Source organism: Pipistrellus kuhlii, unplaced genomic scaffold, assembly GCF_014108245.1.
Source record: "Pipistrellus kuhlii isolate mPipKuh1 unplaced genomic scaffold, mPipKuh1.p scaffold_m20_p_12, whole genome shotgun sequence".
Taxonomy (NCBI): Eukaryota; Metazoa; Chordata; class Mammalia; order Chiroptera; family Vespertilionidae; genus Pipistrellus; species Pipistrellus kuhlii.
This window is the reverse complement of record NW_023425427.1, coordinates 8,192,517-8,218,376: the sequence shown is the minus strand read 5'-3', so window position 1 is coordinate 8,218,376 and position 25,860 is coordinate 8,192,517. Positions and strand designations below refer to the sequence as shown.

Here is a 25,860-nt window from a genome sequence, read left to right as displayed (position 1 = left end):
TAGTGATGGATCCACGGACTGCCACATAGATACGCTGAAAACCAGAAATGTGAGTCTGGAGACTTTGAGACCCTGCTCTGGAAATTCAAAGCATTGAGGATGTTCCCATCCCTAGGTGGCTATGGCTTTAGAAGTGGGGAGAAACGATGACAGATGTGAAAGAAGAAAGTTGGCATGCTGCACTGTGGCGGACCGTATTTAAGCAATGGCCTTCCCTGAAAGGGATGGTGTCATTTTACAAAACCAGGGAAAATGGGTTTGCCAAGCCTCCCCACCACACCCTCAAGGTTCATATGACCGACAACAGAAAGAGAAAGAGAAAAACAACAGGCAATGCAGAATAGTGATACAGAGGTCACTCCTTTGAGAAATCAGCAGTGATAAAGAAAACCCGCAGTGATCCTTAATAGAAGATTCCCAGGAGAAGAGTCAGGAACAGTACTGAGGGCAGCAGGTCTTAAGAAACATATAGGAAGATCACCTTGGGGGGAATAGTCCCCATGAGAAATGGCCTCCTGGTCTCAGTGCCGACCTTCTGAATCTCTGATTGCAGGACCCAGGAACCTAGAGTTTATAAGGCGCTGTAAGAATCTTATGTGCACTGAGTTTTATAAGTTCTGTGCTAGAATCCCCAATGTATGTACACCAAGAGCATAGTCTAAGAAATCAACTAAGGGGAGGGGACATTTTACCAAGAGATAATCATGGTCTTGTAGGTGTCCCTGATGCTTGGCTGGATGGGATTAAGTGCCAAAGCATCTGCTCCCTAAAGAAAGTGCTCATATAAAGAGGAAAAGGAGAGGAGAAGAGGAGATGGAGAGAGGGCATCCCCTCCAGACAAACAGGGACCCTTAAAAGACAGCCATGAGCCGGGACCGGTTTGGCTCAATGGATAGAGCTTCGGCTTGGGGACTGAAGGGTCCGGGGTTCGATTCCGGTCAAGGGCATGTACCTTGGTTGCGTGCATATCCCCAGTAGGGGGTGTGCAAGAGGTGGCTGATCGATGACTCTCTCTCATCGATGTTTCTAACTCTCTATCTCTCTCCTTTCCTCTCTGTACAAAATCAATAAAATATATTAAAAAAAAAAAAAAAAAAAAAAAAAAAAAAGACAGCCATGAGGCTATCTGCTCTCAGATGTCTGACTCTCCTGGGGCAAAAGCAAGCTAACCACGTGGCTGGAGAGGAGGTGGTAATGGTGGTAGTCACAGTGGTGGTGATGTTTGCTAAGAGGGGTAGACCTGAAAATAAACACCTGATGTGTGTAGAGTACACACAAAACTGAAACTGGGAAGGTCATTACCTCCAGAAGAGGAACTGGATAAGTGGGGGCAGGGGAGGGTTATACATCTACTATGTGAAGTATAACCTATTTATTTTTTATTTTTAATATATTTTATTGATTTTTTTACAGAGAGGAAGAGAGAGGGATAGAGAGAAACATCAATGTGAGCGAAACATGGATCAGCTGCCCCCTTCACACCCCCCACTGGGGATGTGCCTGCAACCAAGGTGCATGCCCTTGACGGGAATCAAACCCGGGACCCTTCAGTCTGCAGGCTGACGCTCTATCCACTGAGCCAGACCGGTTTCGGCTGTATAACCTATTTAAAAGGAAATACTCTCTAGAAAAAAAAAATAATGATGTATGCATAATATTTTGTAAAAATTATTTTGTTTTACATTTTGGCTCCCTCTGAATTTTGCTGTCCAAGTATAAAGCCACAATGACATGAGAAGCCAAGGCTGTCACTATGACCAATGCACAATAACGTATAACTTGTCCAAAAGAAACAGCCATGGGTCAAGAACTCCTACTCCCATCGGAAATGCGTGTGGCTGAGGGATGGAACAGATAAAAGAGCTTTGGATGAGGATCAAAAAGAAGGAACAAAATGGTTTCAGTGACCTCAGGGTCAAGAACGATGCTTTCCAGACACAGCTGGCAACACCATGGCCAGAGCGGTAAGATGAGAGTTGTGTCTACCTGGGCCTCTCCTGGAAGTCACATCCATGAAAGGATGAGCATCTGAAACCTGTCCTTCCCTGGCTGCCCATTCCACCCCTGAGATGCTGGAAACCTGACCTGGAGCCAGGAGACAACTGTGTTTCAGCCCTGGTGACATTTCGAGAGCGGGAGACACTGTTCAGCCTGCCTGGTGCTCGGGTGACCTTCTAGTGTTGCATGGATGACACACCACAGGATTTCCTCAACTGCGCCCTGGCGTCCTGCTGGGAGGTCCTTCTCATTTTTTCCGTGGTTCACATCGGAGCCGCATCACCATGCAAGCACAGTGTCCCCCGATGCCTCTGTAAACAAGAGTCACGAGTGAAGCTACAGGAATCTGTGTCCAGCCAGGGACAGCAGAGTCGCTAAGGCATATCAGCTTCACATATAGGGGACCAGTTGATGAGGGTCACATGGTGTTTCTGTCCAAATGTCCGAGCAGATGACTTGATGCAGCTGCCACCAAGGCCTACATAGATTCGGCTCTTTTTCTCCCCAAATGTCCCCCTTCCAGGGGGAAGTTCTCCAGGGTCTGTATCAAAAAATATTACGCTCTTCCCATTTCTTCCCCCTTTTGGGCTTCTCTCAATTTGGTCTTTGATGCTACTGCTGGTCCAGTCTTGGTCATCCTGGCCTAAGCACCAGCACAAACCTCTTTGCTGCTTCTCCTGGAAAACGAAGCCACCCACATCAACCTCTGGAATCAACTCATTCCACTATAGCTGCCTGTTGGAATCGCACCCATCCTTTAAGGTGCATCTCACAAACTACCGCTTCCTGGATTATCCCAACTTGTTATAAACTCTCTAATCCCTGCACGCCAGCGTATTTGGTTTGTTCTTCTCTGCTTCTCACTTCATTTTGACTTGCATTTCTTTTTCAAGGTGCATGTCCCCTTTGGGAGGCTCTTGGAAAATCCCTGGATGGGGTCAAAGTGCTTCCTGATACCATGTGGTCTGTGACTATTATTTCTGAGCAAGGTGTGCAGAGGACTCTGAGCCAGATCTGGAAAATGACTTGCCTTTCTGCAGTGAGCAAGAGTTGTGTTGTACCTAAGGCCTCTCTGGAATTTCTTCTGGAATTTTGCTTTCAAGCTTGATAATTAATCCACCAATAGGTAGATAGAAAAAGAGATACAGATAGATGTAGACATGTAGTTAATGGTGTCCTAAATACAGTATAATTAATTCTATGACTAGATATCACCATGCACTTTCAATTTCTATGTGAAACAATGAAAGGAATTAGGCCATCACCCCTGCCCTCCACACCTGGGAGTTACCCAGCTGTGCTGATAGAAGGTCTACTGGCCAAGGACACACCCCTTTGTTATCTGCATTGCTGAGGGAGCTAATTCCCAACCAGCTCTGGGGCCCTGGAAGTCCATTTTTAGATAGGAGAACAGGGAATAACAGGGCAAGGAAAATCCATCCTAGAGATTTCCAAGGGACAGAGGGGGATTTAAAACCTTCTTGGTGTCTCATGGTTTCGCTTGCATTGGAATCTTGATTCATACAGTCTCAACCGTGGGAAGCTGGCCTAATTTTGTCAGCACCTTGATAGTATGTTATCCTCACACTACAGGATAAATGCATCGAGGACAGCCGTCAGATCTCTTTTAATCTGTGCAGTCTGAGTAATCATCATTCTTTGACTTTGGCGGGCTCAGGGGCCCCTCCTTCTGCATTTAGATCCCATCAGATTCCCCCTTAATACATTATATGCAATTGAGCAAGACCACTGCCTCACCCACGAACGCTCTCACCTCGTTGCCTCTTATGCTGGGAGCCTAGATAGAATCAGGTACTTATCAGGAGTGAGATGAGTGAGAAATGTAGCTGTAATTGGATTGGCTTATTGACATGTCCAAGTCAGGCCACATCCCTTGACTGACTAAGGCCAGTGTATTATTTTCCATTACATTTGGTTCAGTGGCGTTACAAAATGTACATAACACTTGTACATATTTCAAGTGCCAATTTATATGAGGGAACAATTTCCCAACAGTGTTATCTGGTTTCTTCTCAAGTTCCCTGGGTTGAGGTCAGTCTTTGTAGTTAATGTTGGGTTCCTGACCCAGACACAGTCTGTGCCAGTTATGAAAAAAAAAAAAAAAAAAAAAAAAAAAGCCAGTTTTCCATGGTTGGGATAAAGAGGTGACCGTGGGAACACGGACAGCCCTGTCTCTGCTTCTGGTGAAGTCACTGGAAAGCCTGCCCAGCCTGGCTGTCCCGTGAACCCGCACGGAAACAGGGAGAGAAGAGAACTGTCAAGCCAGAGGAAATGAACCCATTCTGCAAAGCCAGCCTTGGCACGGGGAGCAGAGAAAAATAGCCATCCCATTTGGGCGGGAAAATACTTCTTTAACTACTTTGTTAAGAAAACAGTGAAGTAATCCTAAAAACTGTGCTGTGTAAAAAAAAAAAAAAAAAAAAAAAAAAAAAAAAAAAAGATGAACACAATCTATTGGAACAAATCCTATACAGAGATGGGTTCTTTTAGTATGTTGATAATTACTAAACATGAGATAAGAGGCTGAATAAATATGTAATAGCTGTGTCCCGTTGGTTATTAGGTAACTTAAAATTATTTCACAGTTGGTAATGATGTGGGAAAACGCTAGTGATATAGTTTAGATCAAAAGTGTAAGGCATAAAGCTGTCGTCATAGCAGAACTTGGAAAGAAAAACCCATTTATTTCCCCGTTAGAAAGCCTGAAAGTACAGTAAACTGTAAAGACTAGTTCTCTCTAGGTGATGAGATGACTGGTGTCTTAGTTTGTTTGGCTGCTGTCACAAAATACCATCCATTTGGGTGGCTTAGAAACAACAAACATTTTTCCTCACAGCTCTAGGATCAAGGTGCTGGCAGATTCAGTGTCAGGTGAGGACATCTTCCAGGTTCCTAGATGGTCAGCCTCTCACTGTCCTCATACGTTGGAAGGGAGGAGGGAGCTTTCTTTGGGTCTCTTCTCTAAGGACACGAATCCCATTCATGAGGGCTCGGTTCTAATGACTTATCACCTCCCAAAGGACCCACCTCCTATCACACTGGGGATTAGACTTTAACATAAATTATTTTTTCCGCAGGGGGTGCCAACATTCAGTCTATTGTGATTTTTTAAAAAAGAGTTTTCATTGGTTTTAGAGAGAGAGGAAGCAAAAGGAAGAGAGAAACATCCAGGGCTGCCTCCTGCACACCCCTGACTGGGGATTGAGCCTGAAACCACCAGCCATCTCTTCGTGCATGGGATGACACGCAACCAATTGAGCCACACCAGCCAGGGTACAACTAGTGATTTTAATCCTCTGCTTCCAATTTTTCAAAGCTCCTACGACATACATGTAGCACTTCCAACATAAGAAGGAAGTACAATAGTTTTAAAAATCTATGTAAACAACAGCAAATACAGAACTTCACCTTTGCTCCCAGGTATTTGTATAGGAGGGTATTTTTATATCAGCGCCACTACATCACCGACCACAGCAATTCCATAACTTCTCCATGCCAGGTTTAACTATGGAGCCTAACATACCCACAGTCTCCTTGTCTTCCTTACGCCAGCCCCGGCAGTCCTGCTGAGTCCTAGAATGCCCCTGAGTTGGGAAGCTCATGAACCATGGAAGTGCTTTGCAAGATCTAATAGATTTCTTTATTGGGGAATTTAAACTGGAAAGCACAGGGGGAAAAGGGAGAAGACACACAAAAAGATCCCAAGATCAGGAGACAACAGAGTAACTGAGACCAAATGTTGCACTAATGACCCCCAAAGAAGTGACTTCCTGGTGTCCAGACCCCAAGGCACATGCACATGGGGGGCTGGCCCTCCTGGAACCTCAAGGCCACCGAGCTGTTAAGAAGCCGGCGATGAAGGACTCCAGGGAGAGAGATCCAGGTTTGTCTCTGTTGAACACAGAGAAGACCAGGAGAAGAACCAATAGACCACACATTGAGTCATGAGAAATTTTTAAAAAGATACCAACACAGGCACATACACACATGTACACATGCAATGTCTTTCAGCCACTAAGTCTTGGGAGTGGTTTGTTACCAGGAATAGACAATGGGGGCCTCACAACAGGAACTCTTGTTGCTGAGGCCTCAGCCTTGCAACCTCCCATTTCCCAGCTGCTTTTATGCCTGGCTGGCCTGACCTTGCTGAGTGTCCTGGGATTCTTTCAGATTTTCATCTTTCCTATTGGCCCCTACTACCTTCTTTATTCAACCCTGCATTATTATAAGACAGGCGTTGTCAAACCCCAGCATTTAAAGAGCTGAACCAGAGTGGAGTGCCCTTAGGGAAGTGGGAGGAGTGTTGTTAAGAGAGGGATGCCGTGGGTTTTGGTCACCATTATACCCCCCTGTGCCTGGAAGGCTGTCTAACACATAGCGAGTACTGAAGAGATATTCGTAAATGAATGAACAAGTGGATCTTGGGAGCTCGTTTAAAATGTAGATTCCAGATCCCCACCTCTGGAGACTCATTTGGTAATGCTGGTTTGGGCCTAGGAAACTGCATTGCTATTGGTCATCTGAGAGATGCCAAGGCAGGCGACCTGTGGAACACATTCCCACCGTCAGGGCCTCAAGTTATCCGTGGCCTGAGAGAGGCCAATCGATCCATTTCCCAGCAGGCTGTGCATCAGGATCTCCTGGAAGTCTTGCTCTTATTAGTCCCTTGTCCTCACTCCTGACCTACTGACTCTGCAAAACCCTCGGGGTGGAGACTTACGATCTCTATTATTAAGAAACTCCAGGGTGCAGCTGGTTCACGGACTGAAGGGCATTTGGAAACCACCAGCCCAACCAACATAATTCTCTGGAAGCCGCTGTTAGCCAAACACACGTTTCTCATTCCCGAGCACAGAGAACACACACCTCCTTAGTCAGACACGCTTTCGCTAATCTTCAAGGCTTTTCGAAGAAAGGCTTTTATAACTACTGAGAGATGCATTTGGTAGGGACTCCTAAGCCTACATGCCTCATCTGTCAGTCAGATGTTGGTCACATCTGCCTCTCACATGGTGTGTGACAGCACTCTGAAACTGAAAACACCATGCCCATGATTCGTCATCCTTCGATCACAACCATGCCATGCAAGGGATTAAAATATTTTACCTACGTTTAACTAATCATTATGAGCTGTCTTGCTCTCTTCACAAAGGGAGAGCCAGACCTAGGAGAGTCCATTGTAAATATTTCAAGGACAGGAAAGCCCAGCCACATCTCGAATCCTTTTACTGTGTCTTCAAAGCTGTGCAGGATCTGAGCCCTGCATCACCTTGGTCTCTTCTTCCCCATCCTTTGCCTTCCCGTCCCCCTCCTTCCCAGTGTCAGCTCTCTCAGAACACAAATTCCTTCACTAGCCAAGCTGTGCGCCTATCTAGAATGTTCTTTATTGCTGTCCATGCCCATCCACCTGACCTTTCCCGAAACTTTAATGTTTGCTACTATCTTCCACGCTCTCATCAGACAGAATTGCCCAGCCCCTGTTTTGAATGTCCACTAAACATTTATTTTATTTTTTAGCTATTTATTTTTAAAAATTACTTTTATTGATTTCAGAGAGGAAGGGAGAGGGAGAGAGAGATAGAAACGTCATTGATCAGCTGCCTCCCTCATGCCCTCTATTGGGGATCGAGCCCACAAACCATCTTATGCCCTTGACCGGAATTAAACCCAGGACCTTTCAGTCCTCAGGCCAGAGCTCTTTCCACTGAGCCAAACCAGCTAGGGACACTGCAAACTTATTTATCCACTCCCGTGTATCACTTGGTTGCAGTTATGTAAGTCCATAAGTCTCCACCCCCTTCCCTGACCTGGGGGAAGTGGAGCAGGGATGTTTCCTTAATCATCCCTAGGTCACTGGGCCCTAAGCACAGTGCCCGGCACAGAGATGGGGTTTATAAACATTTGTATGAAAGCCAGGGGCTGTCTTTGGCAGAATTCGAACTCCTAAGGGAATAAAGGTGATGGTGTCTGACAGTGGTCACGTGCCTCTCTGTGAATCTGATTTCCTGCTGTGATCTTTGCCCCCTTCTCCTCCAGGCAGAGACTTAGGAAAGTCACTACAATAGCTGCTGACCTGATCTCTAGCAGGTGGGGGAAATCCAGCAGGTCTAGAAGACTTTGCCTAAGTGGATATTATATGTAAATATAATATATGTAATAATGTAATGCATGTAAATGTGATCTAAATAAATAGATCCTAAGATCTTGGTCAGAAATCTCTTCTGAGGGCAGTTCTGAGTCTTTGATGCCTACCTGTCACCTCCAGCTGCATGTCCCAAAAACACGTCAAACGTCACTGTCCCCAGGTTAACAGAGAAGCCTAGGCCACAGCCTGTTCCTTGTCCATTGACCACATGCCTGGGCTCCAAGCTCCAAGACTTCCCTTTCTCTGGCCGTCTAACGGGGTCACATGTTCCTTCCATCCTTCCCAAACTCCACTTTCTGCTTCGGGACCTCCTTACCTCTCACCAGGGCTCTTGTGAATAACTTGCCAGTTGGTCCCCCAGCTTCCTCAGTTTTTTTGTGTGTCACATTGGTAACAGGTTCATCTTGCTAAAGCAGATGTTGAACAACTTACTCCTCTGCTTGTAACTCACAATGGCTCCCACCACCGACCTACTGAATAAAGTCCAAACTCCTTAGCCTGCACCTCAGCTGATGGTAGCAAACCCACCCAATCAGATGCCATCTCTTGGGAAGTGAGAATGTGAAGAGGAGGCAGCCAGGGGGCATTCACCCATTCAACAAATATCAATGAGTACCAACTGTACGCCATGCCCTGTCCTAGGCTCTGGGGGAAATTGTGAAGTTCTTGATTTTATGAAGCTGACATGTGAGGAGAGAAAACATGGATTGAAGATGACTTCCATCCTGAAAAGTGAGGCGTGTGATAGTTTATGCAGATTGCACTGGCCCCAGCTCTCCTCTGCTCCCTGCGTCATGCTCATGGCCACGTGACGCTGAAGTGCCTTCCACTCGAAGTGGATAGACTCCACGGTGCTCAGTTTTGGGCGTGGCCATGTGACTCCCTTTGGCCCATGGGATGTTAGCAGACATGATGCAATTAGAGGCTTGACATATGCTTGTGTGGTTACGCCCATCCCTGCTGCTCTGCTGCCTCAGAAAGACTGCCCCAGGTAGACTGCTGGTCCCAGAAGAATGAGAAAAATGGGAAGCAGACCCAAACTGTGAGTCAATGGTGGTTGTTTGGGAGGGTGGCTTATTAAACAGCGTTACTGGGGCAACAGCTGACTGATACAAGGAACTTTAATACTATCGTCCATGAGATCTTACTGACACCCCTGCTTCGGAGGTGTGTCCCAGAGGGACTGGCTTGCTGCCGGGGGGACCTCAGACTTCCTAACTTCTGTACAAGAAACCTTTCCATGCAGAAGTATCTGAGTCTCGGCATTTACATCAGTATCTAAGTAACAGGAGTCTGTGTTTTCCTGGCAGCCTGGAAGAGCCTAAGACAATGTCTCCCATACTCTCATGGGGTCCTGAGGGCAGAGATTGCCCTTGAAAGCTGTCCTGGCAGGAGCCTGGTACAGTGCCTGGCACACTTCACTAATTGTGAAACCGGATGAAACTGTCAAAATTAGTGAATTCAATGAGGCAGTATGCTCCGGGTCCTCTCTTGGAAGATCCCTTTCCATGCAAGATACTTATCAATTCAGTTAATATGTATGAACTCCCCCCCTCGCCTGCTCATTGGCCACCCACTGGGATATAAAGGCACATTAGGAATGACTGGCCCTTGACCTTAGAGAGGTCACCGAGCAGTAGAAGAGACAAATAGACTTTTTCCAAGGTGGTGAGATAAAATCCACCAGAGAACTGAGAACAAGATCCTGAGGAAGTAGACGAATTCAGTTTGGTGGGTCAGAGAACATTTCCAGGATAAGATGGTTCTTGAGCTGAGTTGATAGGCAAGGATCAGCAGGCCAGGTACAGAAGGGGAGAACATTCTGGGAAGAAGGTGAGCAAGTGTATGAACCTAACATCTATGATGAGGATGTAAGGTTGTGTATGGGGTGGGTAGAGGGGCAGGGGAGGGTGGGAAGTGGTGGGAAATGAGGAGGAAACTCAGGCCCAGCCCTTGTGAAGAGCTTCAGATTCTATAGTAAGGTCCTGAGGGCACTAGGGAGCAGTGAAGACTTCAATAGGGGAGTGATCTTCATGTTTTGCATATTTAAAAGATCCCTCTGGCAACAATGAATTGGCAGCCAGGAAGCTTGTCAGTCATTGCAGTAAAAAAGGGAGAAATGAAGGTGACCTGAAGTGCCCCTGGAAACCTAGAGAAGTGAGGGGCAGAGAGCTAGGAGGCTGACTGGATAGACTTGGTCACTGGAAGGTGGGAGAGAAGGATGTGGACAATGGATCCCAGGTTTCTGATTAAACAAGGGAGGGGAGGGGTTGGCACCACTCAGTGAGGTTGGCAGTCTTGGGGAGTGGCGGGTGGAAGAGGACTTCCCTTAGGGTCTTGTGTGTTAAGGAGGACTGCGGGGCCAGCAAGTGTATGTCTCAAGGGCAGCTATACACCAAACTCCGGGGAGAGGTGTCTTGGGGTGTCGTAAGTGTGTGGTGGCGGTTGAAATGAAGGGTTTGGAGTGTGCTGGTGCTTGCAGAAGCACTGAAGAGCCATCCCCACATGGTAGGGATGACCATTGGAGCCCCAGAGGAATGCGTACATGCTACCTACATGTTATTCTAGGAAGTCCCAGCCTTGTTCACCTTTGCTGGGATGTTAGCACATGCTCAATAGTGTTAGATGAATGAATGAATAAATGAATGAATGAATGAATGAGGTTCCCTGGTCCTTTGGAAGTCATAGATGAAACACGAACATACCTGGGGTGATTCTCTAAGTTCAAAGTACAAATTAACCAAGTTCAGAGTTCCCATAATTTCGTACTTCCCGGAGATCCTCAGGTGACTTCTTTGGCCACTCGGGGGAACTTCCAGAGAGGACAGATCCCCAGGCACCATAGATATTTTGATTTAGTGGGTCTAGACCCGAGCCTGAGAATCTGCTTTCGAAACAAGCTCCTGAAGAGATTCTGATGCAGATGCAACATGGACCGTATTTGGGGAAAAGCCACTTGTGCAGAAGAGTACTCCTTTCTCCATGTAAATCTGTCGTCTACTCGCTATGCTCTGCACTTGGGGAAGCTAACTTCTGTGCCTGCACCATCTGGGCTTCTCTGGCTTCCGTCTCTGGCTTCCGTTTGGGTTCACGCAGCGCAAGGCACCAGCAGGCGATGGTGGGGAGCAGAGAGGGTGGGCTTCGGTTCCCCGCTCCCCTGCCAGGCTGCAGTTTGGCAGCAGCTGCATCCATGGCTCCCACTGGGCAGCTTCTCTGCTGGCTGCAGTGCTGGCCAAGGTCTGCACTCGCTCCTCTGCCCCATCAGGCCTCCGGGTGACAGCTTTCTGCAGCAGCCAGTGTCTGGGTGTTTCTCACCTTTATTTCCGTTAACGTTACCCAGACCTCTCAATCATGTATTCATTACAAGCTTTCCAAGGACCTCTTCAAGTGTGCCTTCTGCTTCCTGTCAGGGAAACGCTATCATTGAGTGGAAAGAGACAGGGATTCTGTGCTCAGTTCTGCTCAGTTCTGTTCTGTTCAGCAGACATTTACCCAGCGAGGTCCTCTGAGCCTGGCTTATGCCAGGACCTTCAGATAAAAAAAAAGCAATCTAGGCCCGGTGCCTTCCTGCAGGGAGCTCACAGCGTCATGGGAGGGAGAGCCCCAGGATGCAGGGTGGTGAATGGGTAACTCAGGGTGACATTGAAAGTGAGGGGAGATCAGGAGTGGCAGGCAAGAAGGGTTCCAGGAGCAGGGGTCCGGTAGAATTGGAGTGGGCAGAGAAAGAAAGAGGAAGAACAACTCAGGCAGAGACAGAACCCTGGAGATGGGAATGTCAGTGCTGGGTGTGGTCGGCCTGGAGGTGAAACAGAGGCTGGGGTCTTCACCTCACTCTGTTGGGAGACAGAGGGAGGCAGCAGCGTCTTGATTTGTGCAAGGTACTAGTCAGGGTGCCCCCACCTCCAGGTGCTCTGTGGGCCTCCACCCTTTCCCAACGGCCATGGTTCAGGCTCCTTTCCTTTTGAAGCTCCTTTCTTTGTTCACCTGCCTCCTAAGGCTCTCTGCCTCCCTCAGAGGGGGGGAGGGGGGGAGGGGGGCTGGAGGAAAAGAGGGAGGCTGGATGGAATGGACCTGAGGCTTATGAGGTTGAGAAGAAAGCAAAGCTCTGGCTGGAATGTGCAGAACACTCCCCATTTGGGACTCCTGATTCCACAAACTATCTCCGCTGACTTTAACGAAAGATGAGCCTGTCAAACTCTTACTCATCCTTTAAAAGCCTATTGAGGTTTCGCCGCCTCCAGGAAGACTTCCTGGAGCTCCCTCCCTAGTGCTTCTCTTGGTCTCATTGTAGTCTTTGGTACTGTGTCTGTGCACTGGCCTGTCTCTCCCATTTGACTACTGGATCCTCAAGCATGTGGCTTCGACCTATTTGTCTCTTTCCCTCTAGCTCTCAGCACGGGGGCTGAGGGCTTAGGAGGGTGTCGGAAAATAGTTGCCGAGCCGAAGGAATTCTTGCTGCATTAGAAGAATCGGTAATAATAATGGGGGATTATCAGCGTTATTTGAGGAATGAGGAAACTGTGGCCCTTAGGGCAGTAAGGGACTTGCTCATGATCACACAGCCTGTAAATGACAGGGGAAGACTGGAACGCGAAACCAAACAAACCTGTTGATTCCACAGGCTGCAGATCACGGAGCTGGACACTTCACCCACACAGGCCCGGTGTGGGGTGGCTGGCCGGTGGGACTTGGCCAGGAGCTTGAGAATAAGAGCACAGGTTAATGGAGCAAGTGGCTCCTGGCCAGGAATTGTTCCGAGCTCTGCATTTGCATCAACTCGCTTTCCCCTGACAACAGCCTTGTGAGGTGATGTGTATATTCATCGCCCGGTCATTTGGATGCCAAGCAGAGGCAGGGCTGGTATTCACACCCAGACTTAACTTCAGAGCCCAAGCTCTAACCATTGCACTCCCTGGGAAACATGGCACCAGCTTCAGGTTTAGGAAGAAAGAGAAAGCACGGCCCAATGTTGGACTTGACGTAAGGAATTTACTATGCAGAGAAGTAGGCTTGTACGTGGCAAAAACAAAATCTTTGTTTTAAAAAAGACTCATGTTTTGAGAAGCATCCTAAATTGTATAAATTGAGAGTATTGGAAAATTTTGAGCATCAACCGAGTAAATTGCATGGGCCTGGTGGAATGTGCCCCGTCTGCTTCTGAGCAGCTGGGTGATCCTCCGCCCATCTCTTCCTCTATTTGGGCTTCATTTATTTCCTTCTAGACTAGAGCTTTCATGAAAGTGTTTGCTTTTGGATTGGGAAGTACTGGGCAGTAGGTACCAAGCACAGTGTTTTAGCGCCCTCTACTGTCCAGCAATAGTACTGTCATTGTTAGGTGGGAAGGAGAAGCAGCCTGGGCCTCCAACCAAGGGCAACCACAGAAGTCCCTGACATAAAGCGGAAGCCAGCGCGGTTCCATCCCATCCAAGACTCGGAAGTTCTGTGGATCCTGCCCACACAACTTCAGTTGTTTTACGAAGTGTTTGTTCCCGTGTGCATGCACACCCACCCTCTCTGCACCCCCATACAACGCCGTCTCTATTATTACACTCACCACGTTGGATGGTGATTGCCCGCGGACATGGCTGTCTTTTAAAGTGTGAGGCCTGAAGCTGCTCACCTTTATGCCCTCTCCCTGCCTCCCGGTGTGACACACAGGCCCTCAACTCAAGGTTATGGAATGGACGTTCAATGGAGAGAAGAACGAATGAAACAACAAAAGAGACAGCCCTCTGGAGAAAGGCTGGGGTGGTGAGGAGCAGAGAGGGGAACTTGTGAGTTTGGAACTGGTGACCCTCAGGTTCAGCAAGGTTCCCAGCTGACCTCACATTGCACTGGCATCTCTTCAAATTTGGAGTGGGCGAAGGCGTTTGGTGAAGGGGGCAAGTGGAGGGCTTCAGCGGTGCCTCTCAGGGCACTGTACACCTGGGTCTGTTCATCTTGAGAACATGCGTCGAAGTCACACAAATGTGCGCTTACAATTGATTTGTGCATCTTTCTGTCTCTGTGTTGTACTTTGCTAAAAGGCTTGCATAAAGCTAACCTGACAGGATTGATAGATAGCTCTCCTTAGGCCTTCCTTGTCCCCGAGGTAGAGGCAGGAGGCAGGTGGTAGACTTGGTTTGAAAGAGCCCTCTCTGCTTGCTGCCTTCAAGTCTAGCTTCTGATTGCCCAACCCACTGAAATCCATCTCCTGTCATGAGACTCACGTGACTTTCCTAGTGTTTGACGCTTTTGCCCGCTCCCCCTTTCTTGAAACACTCCAGCCCCCTGGCTCCCAAGGACTCAATGGAGCTGTCTTTGGCTTCAGCTGCATCTGCTTTGCAGGCCTCTCTTCCAAGAACCATTCCTTGGCATTCCTGGATGTTTGGTGCGAGGCCGCCCCGTTTCTAACTCTGCAGACTCTTCCTGGAAATCTCATCTTCTCTTATGGCCAACCCTGTGATGATGACTCACAGGACCAAATGAATCTGGAGCCCACACTTCTCTCCAGAGCTGTGGGCCACGTATCCAACTGCTTCTTGGACTCTCTGCTTGAACATCTCAGTGGTAATGCCTTTCAGCGTGTCCCCAGATGGAATCTACTTTCTCTCTGCACCCCTATCCAACAGCATGCCCCTCCATCTGTGTTCCTCATTTCGGTGAATGACTCCACTGTCTACCTAGCGGTCGGGCTTAATTCCTTGTAGACTGCATTATTGCTGAGCAAACACTGTCCCTTCGCCTTCTGTCTTGGAGCCGAGTACACTTGTCTCTCCGTTGACTTTGGGCTTGTTCATGCCTTGCTTTGAACGAAGGAACGGCCACCTGGATTACATCCTTTAGGGGTCAGCGTGGGAATGATGTCCTTTGGGGGAGTCTCCTCTGACTCCTGTTGGTCTGGGTGAGATCCATTTTTCATTTGCTCCCTTGGCACCCTGAACTGCTTCTACCAAAACACTTATCCAAACATTTGCCCACTCTAATTTGCTTGTCTTCCCTAAAAGCAGTGACTGTGTCTGTCTTTCCCATCCTCTCATTCTTGATGTTGAAAAAGGTGCTTATGCTCCTCCTTGAAGCCCAAATGTTGTTTGTTGAATGAACAGTCTATGAAAATAAATGAATGGTCTAAAGAAGTCCACTGTGGAAATGAAAACCACAGAAGGACTCAGAGAGTGTCCAGTCTCATCCTTGTATTATACAGATGGGGAAATTAAGGCTCAGAAAAGTATTGACTCAACCGAGGTCCTGGGAGCTTCTACAATAGAAGCAAAGTTGTAATTAGAGGTTCTGAAGGAGGGTTGTCTGGGCTTCCCTTGCTGCCTGGCTGGTCTAAGCAATAAAGGACCAGCAGCAACAGCATCACCTGGGAGTGTGTTAGACTCTCAGGCCCTGCCCTAGACCCACTGAATCAGAATCTTCATTTCCCCAAGGTTGCCAGGTGCTTCGTAGACACGATAAAGTCTGAGAAGCACTGATTGCAGTGACCAGGGACAGAATGCCTGGTTTAAACGTCATTCCAATTCACGCAGCAAGGCCAGCTGGTGGAGCAGAAGAGAAAACCCAGACAGATATTGGGCATCCAGCACAGGCTGCCGATGAAAAGGCCCGAAGGGATGGCCTCTCACCTCCGGGAGCCCCAGTGGTTTGGAAGTCCAGGGCCTGGCCTGGTTGATTTGCGCACCTTTCTGTCTGTGTGTGGTACTTTGCTAAATGGATGAGGTGAGGTGAAGAAAGGGGCCTTCAAGACCGCACACTCCCCAGAACAGCATGGACCAGCAATCTGGTGGTGCAAATGTCCAATGTTTGTAATTATTCATTAAAAAAAGTATTTTTACAAATGTGTATTAATCTATACAAATAATTCCATCCATGCTGCCTGAGGTGATGGTGAAAGTGGTGTGTTCATACCCTGCGAGGGACACTGCCAACTGGTGCGGCCTGTTTGGTAACCACTGCAACATGTAGCAACAACTAGAGCATTGGTTTTATCTCTTGGACCAGGTAATGCCATTCATGGGCATTAAAATAATCCCAAAAAGACAATGCAACAGAAGTGAGAAGCTCTCTGCACAAAGATGCTTACTACAGCTAAAAGTAGAGAGTACCCAATAGAAAGGAAGGGCCTGAGCAAATTGTGATATGGTATTTCATGACGACCGTTTAAAATTCATTTTACGATAACGAATGTGTCTCAGTTCACCTGCTTGGGGTATGAGGGTGGTTAGGAGTTTGGTGTCTGGTTTTCCAGCTCTGAGTCTACCATTTACAGTGTGACCTTGGGCAAGTTTACGTAACTGCTCGATGCCTCTGTTTCCTCATCTGTAAAATGGGGATAATGATAATACCTACGTCATAGCTTTGTTGTGAGGATGAAATGATTAAATTAAATTAAATTAAATGAATTGATGTGCCCACAATAGTGACTCTCTTTAAATTTATATTATTATTATTATTATTATTATTATTATTATTATCTTTTACAGTCAAATGAAATGGCCTGATAACTCCCATCCTGTGGCACAAGAATGCTTTTCTTCCTTCCACAGGGTCTGACCTTCCGTGACAAATCAGTGACTCCCAGATGCTTCTCTTGGGAGTCAGCCTGGTTTTCCAGCCTTTAGGAGAGAAAACAAGCGAACCTGCTCAGTGGCCTGCCCATTCAATTTTTCATGGCTCTTGCTGCTGTTAGTGGTATTACATTGGACTGGGTGATGCTGGGTCTCTCTTGAATTCTTCCCCCCAAATTATGCTCAGTTGTGGTAATTCCACCCAATATAAGCCTGCACCGCCACCTCTTTAGTACACACACACACACACACACACACACACACACACACACACACAGCTGCTTTCTGCAAGCCCCTCCCCCAGGGCGTCTGAGTCCTGTTGTTAGGAGTGAATAAGGCCCCTCTCCTCCTCCCCCGACGGCGTGGTTTGTGTACATTTACTGCCTGAGCCTGGCATTCCTTTCTGTGGGTCACCCTATTGTTCCAATGACACTAACAGCTACCACTGACCGAGCGCCAGAAGTGTGTTTTGCTGCTGTCACTTTACACAGTCAGCTCTAGAAATAGACCTGGGAGATCCTGTCATGCCCAGCACAGGATGAGGGCCTCTGACGTTAACGTCCGCTAAGGAGGTCGCTGCAGAGCCACGGGTATAAGTGGAAAACCCGAGATTTGATCCCAGGTGTGCCTAATTCCAAAGCCCACCCTCTGAATCTTTATCCGGAACTGCCTCCCTGCGGAGGGATATGCACCAGAAGTTAGTAATAAACGGTAATGAAAAAAAAAGTAAAAAGAAAAGCTGTAACACCACGATGAAGACAGGTGTGCGAAAATATTTCTACATGTGGACAAAGCCTTGAGACAACTGGCCAGGTAAGAGCGTGAGGATTATGTAGGATTTGTTTCCCTTTTCGGTAATTGCTTTTAGTGGCAGTGACAATCTTATAAAAGCTACCCTCTTACCTGCAAAAATTCATATCTTGCTAAACAGTTCTCAAGCTTGGCTGCACGCGAGAATCACGTGGAGGGGCTTTTAAAATTTAGACAACACCTACGGTGACCGAAGGCAGACCAGTGATTGCATTAGGGGGTTGCTGACAAAATAAATATGAATGTATTTATTTTGACCTGTGGATTGATTTCAAAGGGATGCACAAATGTAAAAATGCACTGAGCTGTGCTATTAATATTGGTGCACTACATATATGTGTATATATATATATATATATATATATACACACACACACACACACACACACACATATTTATAATGTACACATATTGCACACACATATATACACCCACACATATATACATATATACACATATAATGCCTACAAATATTCAAATCTATGCAGCAAAAAGCTTTAAACAGGGGAGAGGCTTCAGAGTGGTTACAGAATGGCTAGTGGTTTCCGGGAGAGGCTCAGGTGACAGCCAGACACCAGGGGGTGCAGAGGGGCCCTCACAGGCCTCGGGCTCCAGAGGCTCCTGGTCGGGCTGGAGGGGGAGCCTTGGAAGAGACACTCGCCCGGCCCAGCCTGGGGGCCGCAGCCTGTGGAGATGGCAGGTGGGGCCCATCTTCCTGATGAATGTCCCCTTCTCACAGGAAGTGGTTCCCCGGGAAGTCACAGAGCTGAGGGTCTGCGTGAGGAGGACCCTGGGCCCGCAGCTCCCAGAGAGAGGGCTTGCAGAAGTGGCCCCAAGACCACATCCTCACGGTGGAAACAGCAGCCCCGAGAGAGGTAGGTGTGCGAGGCCCGCGGAGGCGGGCTGGCCAGGCGGCAGACCACAGCCTCCATCCACCTCGGTGCAATAATTGTGACGGATTCAGGAGCTCATGGTTGTTTGACAACAAGGAGTTAAGGTAGAAAAACTCGGTGTGTTGGTTGGTCTCGGAGGTGGTTGTGAAGGGGGTGACTGGATAAGACGCAGGAGAGTGGCCGGAGGCTGGAGGGAGGGGCGTCCCTGGGTCTGTTCCGTCCAAACACCATTGAAGCAGGAGATAGTTCCAGGACCGCCGAGGACCCTTGTGCCTGTGTTTTTATAACAGTCTCTTCTTCCCGTTCTTTTTCTCTTCCTTCCCCTCCTTCCTGGTGCGTGTGGATGTGTGTCTTCAGAGTCTCTCTGAGAGTATTAGTGACACATCTTTCAGCAGCTGTTAGTTTGGTTAATTCTTCCTCGTGAATGAATTCTCCTTCTTGACATTGGTGCTCCCCCCAGTCCTGGCTTTCCTCAGGGTCTTGGCACTTCTTGGCTGCCTTCTGCTCTTTGACGTTAGAAATGTCTGGTGAGCCCTGACGACTGTCGGTTTGGATCACGTCACCGCCTCCCGTCGTCAGGGGGGGCAGGCTGTGTGCTGGTGGCTCCAGGGTGGAGATCTCTTGTCTCTGCCCTTGAGTTTTCTAGAAATCTGGGGCTGCAGAGTCTACACTCGGTACTCCCCCTGGAGAAAGGTGCTGCTGCGAGCCTCTCCTTGGAGGTGAAATGGGGGAGAAGGGCCAAGAGGTCCAGCTGCTCCTCCAAGTGGTTCCTAAGTTGTGGTCTCCAAACCAGCAGCATCAGCTCAACTGGAGACTCATCAGAAATGCAAATCCTCAGGCCCCGCCTCTGATCCACGGGACCAGAAACTCTGGGGTGGGGCCCAGCAATCTCCGGGTGGACCCGCCCTCCGGGTGCAACCAGGGCCCGGCTCTTACGGAGCACCAGGTCCATTTCCCAGACAATCACTCTTCCTCTTCTTCCTCTTTCTTGACCCTTTCCACAGAGGGATTCTTGCGTTTTGCTTTATTGCATTTCTTCACAGGTGTGCTTTTTTTTTTTTTTTTTTTTTTTTTTTTTTTTTACCAATGGAAGGCTGTCTACTAGTACAAAGAGTCTGGCTCGCTTTGTTGCACCCCTTGCTTTATTGTGGTGGCCTCGGACCCACCCTGCAACATCTCTGAGGTATGCCTGGACTCCTCTCCCTGCGGAGGCCTGGAACTGAACCCACAGAATTTCCGAGGTACGCTTGGACTGCAAGGAAACAGGATTCCTTTCCGTTTCTCCATCAGCCCAATTCCATCTGCTTCCTATCATTCAGAAGTTCCTCACGTTTTCTGGTGGGTTGGTAGCACCCACCCTTGCTTTCCAGTGTTCTAAAGGATGTTTAGTTTTAATTGTTGTAAAATACAAACAACATAACATTGACCGTCTTAACTGTGTTCACGTGTCCAGCTCAGTAGGGTTAGGTGCATTCACACTGTTATGCAACCCTGATCACCTTGGATCTCCGGAATGAATTTCACCTTGCAAAACCGAAACTGTATCCTTCCATCAACTCTCTCCCTGATGGATTTTTTAAGAGCAAAATATATATATATATATATAATATATTTTCCTGTCATTAAAGGGACTTTTGGGTGGAAATTGAGGTCTGTAGATAAGGGATTTTTGGGATCTGTGCTCTGGATGCCATTTAGGGATTGTGGTGAAATACACATAACAGAATTTCCCACTTTTAGTATATAGTTTAGTGACCTGAGGGAGATCCACATTGCTGTGTAAGGATCACCACTTTCCATCCCCAGAACTTTTTCAGCAGCCCCGACTCAACACCAACGTTCACCCACTCCTAACCCCTTGGCAACAACCACTCTCCATTGTGCCTGAATAAATTCGACTAAGTACCTCCTATGAGTGGAGTTACATAGTATTTATCTCTTGGCCACTGGCTTATTACACCTAACATGTCTTTAAGGCTCATTCATTTATAATATGTGTTAGAGTTTTCTTCCTTTGAAAAGGCTGAGTAATATTCTTTTGCATGGGTACACTCCATTTTGTTTACCCATTCCTTCTTCAAGGGACACTTGGGTTGCCTCCACCTTTTGGCTGTTGTGAATAATCCTGCTATGCACACGGGTGCATAAATGTTTCTCCATCTTCCTGCATTCGTCTCCTTTGTGTGTGTGATCAGAACTGGAATTGCCGGGCCGGAGGGTGGTTCTGTTCTCAGTGTGTTGAGGAGCTGCCTTACCATGTTTCGCAGGGGCTGCACTGTGTTACATTCCCAGCTGTGCAGAGGGGCTCCGATGTCTCCGCAGCCTTTGCCAGTACCTGCTATTGTCTGTTTGTTTTGTCTGTCTGGTTTTTAAATTAATGATAGCGATCCTAATGGATGCGAAGTGATGTGGTATTGATTTTCATTCCCCTGATGGTTGATGATGTGGAGCATTTTTCCATGTGCTTCTTGGACATTGTGTATCTTCTTTGGAGACATATGGATTCTAGTACTTGGCTCATGTCTGAATTGTGTTCTTATTTTATTTTGTCATTAATTTTTAGTCGTTCTTTTGTATATGCTGGATATGAATGCCATATCGCTGTGGTCGGCAAACTGTGGCTCTCAAGCCACATGCGGCTCTTTGGCCCCTTGAGTGTGGCTCTTCCACAAAATGCCACGGCCTGGGCGAGTCTATTTTGAAGAAGTGGTGCTGGAAGAAGTTTAAGTTTAAAAAATTTGGCTCTCAATAGAAATGTCAATCATTGTACTGTTGATATTTGGCTCTGTTGACTAATAAGTTTGCCGACCACTGCCTTATCTGATATTCCATGTGCAAACGTTTTCCCCATTCTGTTGGTGGCCTTTTTACTTTAATAGCATCCTTGGATGCACAGAGATTTTTTGTTGAGATGAAGTCCCATTTGTCTATTTTCTCCTTTTGTTGCTTATGCCTTTGGTGTCTTATCCAAGGAAATTGGTGCCATGGAGCCTGACGTTTTCTTCTCCATACGCCGTCTTCCAATCACCAGTAGCAGTTTCCAGTGACCTGCTAGTTAAACACAAATATCCAGCCTTCCCCTACCCCCCACCCCGCCCTGTCATCAGTATGAATGTTAAAAACCTGGCTATTTTGCTCTCAATTCAGAGTGTAGACATAGCTGCTCTCTGATGAAAGGCTAAGACAGGCTGCAGTTAGGATCTCTCCCTGGACCAGCCAACTCCATGTGTCCAGTGTCCACGGGTCCAGACCCTCCCCACAGTTGTTAGCGCTCCCCTCAACGTGTCCAGTTGAAAATATAGCTCTAGACAAGCCCTTCTCCTGCTTAAAAAATACTCATTAGCTATCCCACCTGTCCCAGGGTAAGTCCAAAGACCTTTCAGGATTGCGTGAGCTGATCCTCCATTGATCCTTAAGCCTGCTCCCCGACTCTCTCTCAGCCTCTTCAGAGCTCTCCACCTTCTTTTTGTTTTTTTAAATTTAATTAATTAATTAATTAATTAATTAAAAAAATATATTTTATTGATTTTTTTACAGAGAGGAAGGGAGAGAGATAGAGAGCTAGAAACGTCGATGAGAGAGAAACATTGACCAGCTGCCTCTTGCACACCCCCTGCCGGGGATGTGCCCCCAACCAACGTACATGCCCCTGACCAGAATCGAACCTGGGACCTTTCAGTCTGCAGACTGACGCTCTACCACTGAGCCAAACTGGTTTTGGCTCCACCTTCTTTTTAAAAAAATATTTTTTAATGATTTTTAGAGAGGAAGGGAGAGGGAAGGAGAGATAGAAACATCAATGATGAGAGAGAATCATTGATTGGCTGCCTCCTGCACAACCCTAATGGGGATCGAGCCCGGAACCCAGGCTTGTGCCCTTGGCCAGAATTGAACCTGGGACCCTTCAGTCCACTGGCTGACGCTCTATCCATTGAGCTAAACTAGCTAGGCTCCACCTTCTTCATATAACATAAAACTAGCCATTTTAACCTGAACAATTCAGTGGCATTTAACACATTTACCATGTTGTGCAACCATCACTAGTATCTAGTTTTGGAACATTTTCATCACCCCCAAACGAAACTGTATACACATTAAGCAGTCACTCCCCATTGTCCTTCTCCCTGCTCCTGCACTCTACCCTCCCTGGCCTGGTAACCATCATCAATTTGCTTTCTGTCTCTATGGATAGGTTTCAGATATTTAGAATCATTGTATGAGATTTTGTATTGGAATCAAACAATATGTGACCCTCTTTTATATCATATTTATTTCTGAGGTTCATCTGAGTGGTGGCAGTATTAAAATCTCTGCCTTTTTTGGGTCTGAATAATATTCCATTGTATGGATATACCACAATTTGTTTATCCATTCGTCTGCTTAGGGACATTTGGATTGTTTACACCTTTTGGCTATTATAAATAGTGAATGCAAGTACATGTATTGAGTATCTGTTTTCTTTACAAAAATTTTCTTGTCAATCCTCACCCCCCCAGTTGATTTTTAGAGAGCGTGCAAGAGAGGGAGAGGTGAGAGAGACACAGAGAGAAATATTGATGTGAGAGAGACACATTAATTGGTTGCCTCTCACACACGCCACCAGCAGGGGCAGGGTAACCCAGGTATGTGCCCTTGACCAGGAATTGAACCCACGGCTCTTTGGTGCATGGGCCAACACTCTAACCATTGAGCACATTGAAACAGAGTGAGCACCTGTTTTCAATTTTTGGGGTATATACCTAGCAGCGGAATTATTGGAACATAAAGTCATTTTGTGTTTAATGTTTCAAGGAACTTCCCAATGACTTCCCTCCCCTTTCTCTTGTATTTTAATAATATAATAAATTGAAACAATTTGTCTTAGTACAATAAGATGCCTTTGAGTAAAACAGGCTGGGCACATATTGAGGGCAGGGATTGTGTCTTAGCCCTCTCTGAGTGCACAGTTCCTGGTCCAGGGCTGCACTGAGAAGGACTCAGTAAATGTTTATGGAATTGGATTGACTACACAGAGATTATATGCAGGTTCATTCTTGAGGAAAAAATGGTAAGGCTTTGAATATGAGTGTTAAGCTAAGTGGAGACATGGGGGTGAGTGAGGCAAGGAAGACACTACTGTCCGCTTTGAACAAAGGGAGAGGAAAGCAGCATGGGAGAACTAGCTAACCACACACCTGGCTTCTGTTGCTGGTTTGACTTCAACTCATGTAATTCTTGGGAAGTTAATATTCTTGTTTGCTTTAAGCAATGGAAACATTTTTAAAAAAATGTGAACTCATAGGTAAAAGGGGCTGGAGTATGCATTTGAGAGAGAGGGTTAAGGGGGAGGGCAGAATGCAGGGCACCCTCTGTCCCTGTAGCCACAAGACCTTGGCAGGACCCCAAAACTTCAAGATTCCAACATGTTTCAAGCTCCCCTCCATAGCTCTGAGAGACCTGTGTTCTACAAACACTAAGTAAGCATGAACATACCCAAGTGCATGCTATTCTGCAAAGAAGAATTTTTTCCAAGCAATGGAGGAACGTTGAAGGATTTAGATAGCAACTTAAGAAAAGAACCAAAGGTCTTTGTGAAAAAAATCACAGTGACTAGTGCACTTGGTTGAAAAGGGAATCCCCCACCTCCTTCTCACCTCCTCCTGCCTGGACAGAGGTGGCAGGTTGGCTGCATGAAGAGAATTCACAAACATGTTTACTTTCCTAGCTGAACGGATTCCTACCCCATGAAAGCATTTCCTTGGAGAATGTCCTGCTCTGGACAAACGCTGAACACGACCACGGGCAGGCCTGGCCCTGTCCTTCCGTTCCAGTCTTTCTCACTATCTCTCTTTTTCCCTGACATGTCCTGAAAGCGTGGCATTTACAATCTACCCTCGTGTTTTCTTTGATCTCTGGTTCTTCGCTTTTGAATTATTCTGCAAAACTGGAAGTCAGCTGAGACTCTCCCAGACCTTCTTCTGACTTGCCTCTCCCACCGGCAGGCCATAACCTGTCCCTCCACCGTGACCACTGCCGGTGCTCGCCTGGCCTTGGTCTCCTTCCCTTCCTTACGTCTGCTGCCGCCCGTCTGTAGGGGACACTTCTGAAAGCAGACTGCCTGAACCTCACTATCTCTCCTGTTTACTCAGGTTGAGGCAAAGAAGCTATCCAGGCGCGGAGGCTGGAGATGGTTTACACAGATGTCTGAACAAGCCCAGAAAAACACGTTGTTTTTATCATTAACATTCCTACTTGTCGTCACAGAGTCACAGTGTAAGCAGGGAACCACAAACATCTTCTCCATCCCGCTGTTAACCCTCTCCTTCCCCTTTCTGCGAGGCTCTCCTGGAAATTCTAGAACCTCTTCCGAAACAGAGACTACACAACGACTGCCCCTTTTCGATGGCAGAGCCCTATTACAAAAATAAAACAGGAAATTCAGTTGTCACAGCCCCCTGACGTTCCTTGATGTCACTCCCAAATGGGCATACCTATAAACACTGCCACAGCCTCCTCGTTTCTGTACACGATTTTTTTTTTTTAAAGGGAACTCACAGTTTTCCGGAGGATGCTCACACGATGGTAATCCCTCTTGCTCCACCATGATGTTGTGGAAAATGGAACACCGTAATCCTGGGAGTAGCCCTTCAAAAGAACGATTCAGAAAAGCTCAAGTCTGTCTTGTAAAGCCCAGAGCTTGACTCAGAAATCTTGCCACGATCGGATTCCGACGTGTAATGCAACATGATTATGTTCCTCTGGGGAAACCTGCGAAACAGGTCTTGGAGCTCCACTTAATGTGTCAGGGTTTTAATTGATTCTTTGCCATGTCTGCCCGCCCCGTAATAGCAGTGCTGAGCCCGGGACATGTTTTACGGGAATAGTCACCCGGAGCCGAATCTGTTGTTGCGTGGCAGACAGATGATTGCACAATGAAAATAAATCTGTCCCGTGACCTGAGAACTTCTTCCTGACGGAGTGTGCTCTGCTAATGTGAGGACGCAGTCCTCATAGACTTTTCTTAACAGGGATGTGGTTTCAGGGAAAACGGAACCAGTTCTGGGCGAACATTTGGATTGAGAGGAAAGGTACCACAGGACTCTGATCCTTGAATTCATCTACTTTTCTCTTGCTTTTGGAATCATGGGATGGGGGTGATCCACATGCTCATATTATAATCCCCTCTAAAGTACCTGCATGTAGGTTATCTCAGTTGGTCCACCATTGCGAGGAAGGCAGGACAGGTTATCATTATACCCATTTTACAGATAAGAAAACTGAGTCCCAAAGAGCCTTGCAACCTACTCAAGGAACCACAGATAATAAGTGGCCACACAAGAACTAGAAAGCAGATACTCCTTTTAGTAATTTCTGTTTTTCTTGGAGAGTAGCCCAAGACGACACTATCAAGAACTTACTGCACTGTACCCACTCACAATATGATTTGTTCATTCATTCAGTCAAC

At 47.1% G+C, this 25,860-nt stretch overlaps 1 protein-coding gene across 1 annotated transcript in view; it reads right to left on the bottom strand.

Moving 5' to 3' along the window:
- Positions 1 to 25,109, bottom strand: part of PTPN3 (protein tyrosine phosphatase non-receptor type 3) — a 127,184-nt gene extending 102,075 nt beyond the window's left edge. Inside the window, exon 1 of the mRNA XM_036433060.2 lies at positions 24,951 to 25,109. Coding sequence (XP_036288953.1) covers positions 24,951 to 24,999 — 49 coding nt within the window. The 5' untranslated portion in view covers positions 25,000 to 25,109. The remainder of the gene's footprint in view (positions 1 to 24,950) is intronic.
- Positions 25,110 to 25,860: the final 751 nt, after the last annotated feature.